Raw genomic sequence first — 8755 nt, 5'->3', positions numbered from 1 at the left:
CTGGGAGAGGATTCTATCAGGTGCAGTGCATTGATGCTGATCAACGACATCTTGGGGATGATCCGAGATGAGCAGCAAAATGATGCTGAGTTACAGCAGTTTGTGAGTTGGCTAGGTAAAGAAAAGGGGAAAGATTACAGGATAGGATCAGATGGCATCCTGCAGTTTCAGGATAGAGTATGTGTACCTGGGAATTGGAGGTTGAGGAAGCAAATTCTAGAAGAGAGTTACAAAAGTCGTCTTAGCATACATCCAGGTATGACTAAGATGTATAAGGATATAAAACAATCCTTATGGTGGAAGGAAATGAAAATCGATGTCGCTGACTTTGTGGCATCATGCTTGGTGCGTCAAAAGGCAAAAATTGAACACCAGAGACCAGGTGGTACAGTATAGCTGCTAGATATTCCGTAGTGGAAATGAGATAGCATCGCCACGGACTTCGTGACTCATCTTCTAAGATCTACTAAAGGGCATGATTCAATTTGGGTGATCATGGACATGTTGACTAAGTGTGCCCATTTTCTAGCAATTAATTAGAAGTTGTCAATGGATAAGTTGGTTGAGTTGTACATTAGAGAAGTAGTCAGACTGCATGTGGTGCCAGATACCATCATATCAGACAGGGATCTGAGATTCACTTCTCGTTTTTGGCAGTCTCTACAGGCAGCTTTGGGAACTCAATTACGAATGAGTTTCACGTATCATCCTCAAATAGATGGTCAGTTTGAGAGAACGATCCAATCCTTATAAGATTAGTTGCGAGCTTGTGTATTGGACCATATGGGAAGTTGAGGTGAAATGCTTCCTCTAGTGGAGTTCACGTACAACAATAACTATCACTCCAGTATTGGTATGGCGCCATATGAGGCTTGTATGGACAATGCATGACACCACTATGTTGGAATCAGGATGGTGAGTCACTAGTATTGGGTCTAGAGTTCTTACAGCAAACTTCTGATAAGGACAAGGCAATCCAGGATCGAATGAAAGCAACTTATAGCAGACAAAAGTCATACGCAGATAAGAGGAGGTGAATTTGAGGCAAAGGATCATGTGTTCCTCAGAGTCACGCCAACTGCTGGTATCGAAAGAGCTATCAAATCAAGGAAGTTAACTCCGAGATTTGTTGGGCCATATCAAATTTTGAGGAGAATCAGCACCGCGGCATATAAGATTGCCCTGCCACCACATTTGGCGAACTTGCATAATGTATTTCACGTTTCTCAGTTGAGAAAATACATAACAAGTCCTTCACATGTGTTGGAATCAGATGACATTCAGATAAGGAAGGATCTGATAGTAAACACGGGACCGGTGCGGATACTAGACTCCCAAGTGAAGAAGCTGCAAGGAAAGGAGATCCAGACGATGAAAGTACTTTGGGATGAGGCTACTCATGAGATGACCTAAGAGATGGAGGATCGCATGAGGCAATCCTATCCGCATTTGTTTCCTGGTAAGTCCAATTTTCGAGGATGAAAATCTTTTACGGTAGGGGAATGTAAGACCCGAGAAAAATTAAATAATTAAATAAATAATTATTTAATAAATGCGGGTAGTAGAAGCCTTTATGGCATTTAATGCGAATTGTTATGACGTGAAAAAGTACTAGCTCAAATGGTTGAGAGTAGTGAATTGTGTAAGAGGACTTGGGTTCAAGTCCTATGTGTGCCAATTAAATGTTATTTTAATATGATTATTATTTTAACGTTATGTTTGAATGTGATTGGTGATAATGTAATTCTAAAATTATGGAAATTATCATGAAACATGATTTGGTTGAATTGGTTGTGCACTTGCTTTGTGATTGAATGGTTGTAGGTTCAAACTTTGCTAGGAACGAATTTAACTTTCTTGTTGCCAAAATTTCTTTTGGCATGGAAATGAAAAGGTAGAGTAACCCTAACTGCCAAGAGGCAGCCCAGGCTAAGAGAGGAATTCGGGTAAGGGGAGTTGTTCTTGCCTGTTTTATTCGCGTTTGATAAGTTGTATTCTACTTTTATTAATTGCATGAAATTACCTTATGAATTACGTTGTTTTTCATATTTTCTAGGTTTCTGCCCAGAAACCACCTGGCGGTCGTGAGTGTGCCACCAGGCGATGCATTGTTTTCTGCCCAGTTTTCTAGGTTCTGTTATGAACCACCTGGCAGCGAAGAGGGACCCACCAGGTGACGCGTGATGATTGTCCTTGTTTTGTGCGTTTCACGAACTTTCGTGATACTGGGACTCTCTAGTTATGTTGCTGATTCTGTGAAATGCGTGATGGCATGGCATTGTTATAATTATGATGAGTGGAAACTAATTTAGGAGTATAAACATGAAGCAATTGTGTTAAAGTGATGAATGAATCGGGATTAGAGAAATAGGGGTCAATTACGAATTTTGTTGAGTACACAACTTGAAATAAAAGCATTATGAACCATTGGTTCGTGCATGAATTACTAGACTGTGAAGGTTAAAATAGAATGGTGGCCCAAGGCGTAGAGGAACCTAGAATTTTCCGGGGCTGTTTTGAGCGAAATTGGCATATTGGTTGTGAGAGTGATTACTAGAGCAATGAATTGAGAGAAAATTTAGTGTTATTAGATGATAAAAATAAAGAAAACGGGCGGTTAGTGAGGATATAGGCAAAGTATTGATTGGGAGGGTGTACTTGGAATGATTGATGCGAAAATGGGTAATGAACCTCTGGTGGTGATTGACAACCTAATATAAGGACACAATAGGAAAAAAGAATCATTAAATGGAAATGGTGGGTTTCCATGACCATGGAATTGGAAGTCAATGAATAATAATTGAATGAAGAAGAGAAGATATTAAATGGGATAATTATAAGATTGGGAAATGAGTGAACTATAACGACAAAGGAGGTGAAGGATTATTTATGGTGAGTGTATGTTGGGTCCCAAATGGGTTATCAGTTGCTGGATGATAAAATGATGGAGTGGATGTCCTATCCATAAGTTTGACCAAGGCATTGTGTGTGCTAGAGTGACTAAGGAGTAATAAGAGTTTAACCAGAAGTTGTACAATCAAGCTAAAGTGTGGAATTATGTGTGTGAAGGCAAAGTATATAGACTTACATAATTAAATAGGATTAGAAGTGTAGGTTGAGGACATTTCAAGATGGAATGTGGTCTGTTTAGATATCAAAACCAAGAGAAACGTGCTACTGATATAGCGCTTGGCAGCACAAATGTGTGCGCTAGGTGATAAGACCAGTAGGGGAGACCCTACACCGCGTGGCGCCTAGCTGCAAGGTGTGCTCTGCCAGGCGACCGACCCTGAAACAGTGGGTCTGTCTAAAGTTTGGCACCTGGCGATGAGGATGTCTCTCCAGGCTGTCTTTGCAGTAATTTCGCCTGGTGGCGCTTAGGCTGCGCCAGGCGATCATGCTGCAGATATTTGGCTTGCATGTGTTGTTTGTACGCATTGATGCGAGCTTGGATCAGGAGATGTTGTGCTATGAACGGGTAAGTTCATGGAAGGTGGTGAACACGTGATGATATGAGCGAGGAGGTTCATATCCAGTTACTTTCATGTGGGGATACGAGCGGGTAGGTTCGTATGTTCCGTGCTCACACTTGAGAGATGCTGCGTGCGGGGAGGTACGTAGCTAGTGGATCATGTGTGTTGGACTATGGGCGGGTAGGTCCATAGAGCAGGACTACGAGTGGAGAGGATCATAGAGCAGGACTACGAGCGAGGAGGTTCGTAGAAGCAGGACCACGAGCGGACAGGTTCGTGTGAGCATCATCAATCCTTAATCCAAGGTTAATTATTTGTGTGAATTGAAGGCTGTAAAGCGCTGGGGTATTAAGGACTTGGCCAAGAACTAACTAGAATCAAATTGTTGGGTGTTTTATGATATTATTAAATTATGTGCTAATTTATTTTGAGCTCACCCTTTCTGTTTGTGTTTGGCGATAATCGTGTGATTTATCACGCGGGAGCAGACGATATTCCAAGTGATGTTGTTGACACATAACTACAGAGAGAGGGATATCAGGGAACTTTTGACTAGAGATTTTACTTCTACTTTCCATTGTTTTTGTCAGATTTTGGAACTTATAATAACAATATTACTTGGTTTCATTTAATTTATGGAGCACTGGATTATATTTTAAATTTTCCAACATTTGGGAATAATAAATTATGACGTTTGAATTTCCATTCTTATTTATTTATTTTAATTAAGTAATTTCCAGTGTTACAATAATAATGATGATTATGATGATGATGATGAATATTTTAGCTCACTAATTCTTTTAGACCTGTTTTTGCATGATTTTTATTGGACGTGGATCTTTATTTTTGTTTACTTAATTTAAATTTTGTTATCAATTGTAGATTTAATAGGGTGTACCAAAGATGTAAAACATTAAATTAAGATTATTGTTACCAAATTTGCATAATTTTTATTTTAAGATTTTGTTTATGCGAACGGGCTAGCAAGCCCACGAGCTAATCATTATGTAGTGCCTGCCAACAAAACTAACCCACAATTCTTATGTGGGACTGATCAACCTGACTCATTTTTGTGTGTTGCGAGCTGGACCAAAATAGGACGAGTTAACCCGCATTGTCATCCCTGCTTAAATTCCTGGTTATGTTTATAATGTTTTTATAAATAATCCAATATAGTATCATTCTTGGTACTTATTCTTGTAGAGCCAATATATACTCGAATAACGGTCCCACGAGAAATACTCTTGAACGTCCTCCCGTCCTTCAGTATGAGATGTATTCCTCCAAACACCAATATGGTCTGAAATGTACCATGTAAAGATATTTCTAGTGTCCGAGTGTAGAGGGTTGGCTTTTACTTGGTTGAGTGTAGGTCTAGATAACTTGTCTTAAGTTTTTTAGGGTTTTGCTAATCCATCTTATATCTTAATCTCCTTATCTCCTTGTCAATCGTGTTTAACTCTTCTCTAGGCATTTAATCAGGGTTAAGATACGTTGTTGATACAATTGAGATGTCTCTGGTGATATGATTTCATTATGGGTTGTCAAGCTATATATTATGGTTGAAATGTCTCTCCTGACATGGTGTTTTTCTAGGTTGATGAGACCCTCTCAATCATGCATGACACAATACTTGACTTATTTTTGGTGTCAGGTGATAGACCGATCTCCAGGTGGGGTGTGTAATCAAAAGTTCTGTGGAAAGAAACTTCATATTTTTTGCTATCATTGATCGAGACTCTCTCAATTTTATTTGTGCACTAACCAATAGTTTTGAGGATAGATGACTAATAAAGAATAATGTAGTAAAAAAAGATTTTATAGCTTTGGCTATCTCTAGTTGAGACCTTCCAACTATGTTTGTAAATTGGTCCTCAAAGCTTGAGGAGAGATGATTGACGAGTGTTATTGATGAGGTAGAGACCAATCTACTTATGTTTAGGATTGAATTGGTTGATTCGTATGTCACTAAATAATTTTCCAAGTATCGATGATCATCGACTACTCAATTATTTGCTGCGAGAGTGACCAAGTTGGATAATAATACAGTCAAAGTTGGTATGGTTTTGATTAATCAATGTTGCATTCTCATGGTCGAAAAGGCTTCACGAAGGTGATTACCGACACTCTGAGTTCTTCCTACACCTACTTCCAATTAATTTTCTAATATAATTTATTTAAAATAAAATTTGTTATTATTACAATGATTTGTAGAGAAAAAAATGAAAAGGAAATAAAAAGTAAATTTAAAATTATAAATGCTTTTTATTATAGTACTTTTATTTTTCAAAAATCAATAATAACAAATTTAATTTCAAATTATATTACAAAAATAATACAATTTATTTTTTATTTTATTCCTTCTCTTAAATTAATTAAGCGTAATGCCAAATTCTGTGTGAAAGGTATATTGTATACCGATATGATCAAAGCTGATTTTTTATTTTATACTTTTAGGCATTGATCGTTTAAATATAACAGATATATACATACGGTAAGAGAGTCCTCTCTTCTCGTTTTTCATATTTATTTCTTTGTTTTCTATACCAATCCCGCCGTTAATTAATTATAGTGTTCACTGTTAGTTATGAAGTTTACAAATAGAATATAGTTTTGTGAAGTAGTAAAAGGAAGAATTATGACGAAGTTTGCATTGCTGATATATAAGATACATTACATTGCTGCGTTTGATTTATTCTGTAATAATTAAAGCATACATGAGGTTACTATAAAGAGATGATAGAAGAAGTTTACATAAGGTACATAATTTCCTCCATTGATGGGTTGGGAAGGTAACAGGTGCAAAAGAAAGATGAAGAGGATGTGAGAATTGTAAAAGATGAGAAGCCATGCAGGAGTGGAAAAACAAGTTATACCTCATTGATTCAGTTTTTTGATGTGATTAATGACTATGAGATGGTGAAACTGGAGGGACCTTCCGTGAATGGAGTAGATGAGTTGGTATCGGCTGTAGGTATAATGGGTGCAGAAGTTTGAGTAGATGAGTTGGAATCGGTTTTCTCCTTATTAGCTGAAACTTGAAAGTTGGAATCGGTTTTCTGCTTAGGTGGAACTTGGGATTCGATATGTTGTGGAGGCGAGTTGATGACATCACCAGATTTAGGTCCAGCTGCAACTTCATCTAATCCAAAACATAAACTAAGATGAGATCGAAACCAAAAACATATTTTCAATTCTATATACATATAATACCTCCACACTTGGTTCCAGAGGGTATTGGTCTTCCACATGAATCTGCAACATTATGCAGCTTCTGGATATCAATAAGCTGAAGCATATGGTTGGTTAAGTGGTTACACACGCATGCAACATCTGCATTCTTTATCTCTTCACAGCACTTTCTTGAGGGATTCATCTGAGGACCAGACCTTTTAACATACACCCCACATTCCTTTATGAGCCCTCCCATGCCAGAGCACTGCCCTACAACAACATCACCACATAACACTATAACTCCAACCATCCCCAAGATCATTACGCACTTGCTTCTCATCGTGCTTTCCATTTTTCTGCACTTGTTTTCTTCTGAATGCTTAGGGATAAGAATTGGAGGGGTTCTTATATTGTTGTGTTGTGCGAGTTCAAGAGAATCCAAAGAAGCACGCACTTGGATTCGGATCATCAAAACAATGCGTTCACAGTCTTTGTTACTTCTGCGAAATGGAACTCTCTCCCACTCTTCACTGCGTTTTCTGCACAAAACCAGCAATAATTACTGTAAGTTTATGCGGTTAAAGTGCGCATTTGATTATTACCTTAAATCTAGCATGCATGACTATTGGATGATTGGATCATTCAAACTTAAGATATTTTTCATATTCTTTATGTGAATGAGTACTAAATTGACTCATTTTTCAGGAATCTAATAATTAGGAGTTTATTATAATGCGCAATAATGTTTTATTATATATGTTGAAGTTTTTGTATTGTTTATATATATTTTTTCTATTTTTAGTAGGTAAAATTATTGGTCTAAAATATTTACATGTAATATATATATTTAAGAAACTCTAGTGACCCCCTTTTTTTATGGTTATGTGATCAATCACTTTGAACTATTGACTCTAATACCACTCATGAGTTTATATTTTATAGGGTTAACTATGTTTTAGATCCCCCCAAACTATTGAGCGTTTTCCATGAGTTTTAGAAGATGGGAGACCTAAATAGATGCACTAACACAAAAGTGCCTTATAACGTCATCCCAATTACGTCTCCCTAAAAAAAGCCCAACATTAAAAATGACCGGTGACATTTTTGTAAATAACGGGACCTTTTTAACGTCTGCCTGCTCCAGGTCAGACGCCACTTAACGTCTGTTTAAAAATACCCTGATGTCATTTAAAAAAAGACGTCGGACCCCTTGGCACTAGACGTCCCTTAACGTCGGACCCACACACGCCGGACATCTCTTAACATCGGACTAACACAGCACCGACGTTAAGTTTAGGGTTTATCTACCCGCAAGACGCAGAAACCCTTACGCTGTTCACTGTTTCCGCGACATTTCCTACTGGCAACCCCATTTCCGATCTCCTCCAGGTGAGTTTCGAAAGGTTTTCGCCATCAAACTTATTGGAATTTGATTATGGGTTGATTAAAAGTTTGTGCACACTTTTAATCTCACCGCTCCTCATGAACGAAGCAATATGACTGCAGTCGACGTTTCACACAAACTTTTTTCTTGTGCCTTGATTGCTTACTGTGTTTTTTTTCTCACGAACCATTTTCTGTTATTGGTTTCAGGTGTGGGAAAGAGTTGCCTTCTTCTACGATTCTCGGATGGTTCTTCCACACCTAGTTTCATCATAACCATAGGGTGAGTTTTCCCAATTTCGGACTAAAATTGCAGAATCTTGTGTGCCAGAAGTTTCCTTAACATCACTAGGTCTACCCTCCCGATGCAACATTGATTTTAAGATAAGAACCATTGAGCATGATGGAAAACGGATCAAGCTCCAAATTTGGGATACTGCTGGTCAGGAGCAGTTCCGAACAATTACAACCGGTAAGTGACGTCAGAGCATTAATAGTCCGACATTAAGTGACGTCTGCTATTTTTCCGACATTATTTTGAGGTCACCCAGTACGACGTCGGTGTTTGGACAGACGTCAAAGGTCGAAAATATCGGTCGTTAAAAGGATTTTTTGTGTTAGTGATGGAAGTTTGAATAAGGGACCTAAACCAAAAACGCTCAATAGTTTGAGGACCTAAAACATAGTTAGCCCTATTTTATATATGGGTTATAGGGTTATAGAGA

At 38.0% G+C, this 8755-nt stretch overlaps 1 protein-coding gene across 1 annotated transcript; it reads left to right on the top strand.

Moving 5' to 3' along the window:
• Window positions 1-549: 549 nt before the first annotated feature.
• Window positions 550-1413, top strand: LOC114187341. Its single transcript, XM_028075573.1, has 2 exons — window positions 550-721; window positions 1007-1413. Exons 1-2 carry the CDS (start codon window positions 550-552, stop codon window positions 1411-1413), a joined length of 579 nt encoding a protein of 192 aa, XP_027931374.1.
• The last annotated feature ends 7342 nt before the right edge of the window (window positions 1414-8755 follow it).

Source organism: Vigna unguiculata, chromosome 1, assembly GCF_004118075.2.
Source record: "Vigna unguiculata cultivar IT97K-499-35 chromosome 1, ASM411807v1, whole genome shotgun sequence".
Classification (NCBI taxonomy): Eukaryota; Viridiplantae; Streptophyta; class Magnoliopsida; order Fabales; family Fabaceae; genus Vigna; species Vigna unguiculata.
Note: the sequence above shows the minus strand (reverse complement) of the source record. Positions and strands in the feature narration are given on the sequence as shown.

Excerpts from the sequence above, each read along its gene's own strand:
- LOC114187341 (XM_028075573.1), top strand. The coding sequence starts at position 550 with ATGGATAAGTTGGTTGAGTTGTACATTAGAGAAGTAGTCAGACTGCAT. Across the intron at positions 722-1,006 it reads GTATCATCCTCAAATAGATG|ACAAAAGTCATACGCAGATA; the intron begins GTCAGTTTGAGA and ends AACTTATAGCAG.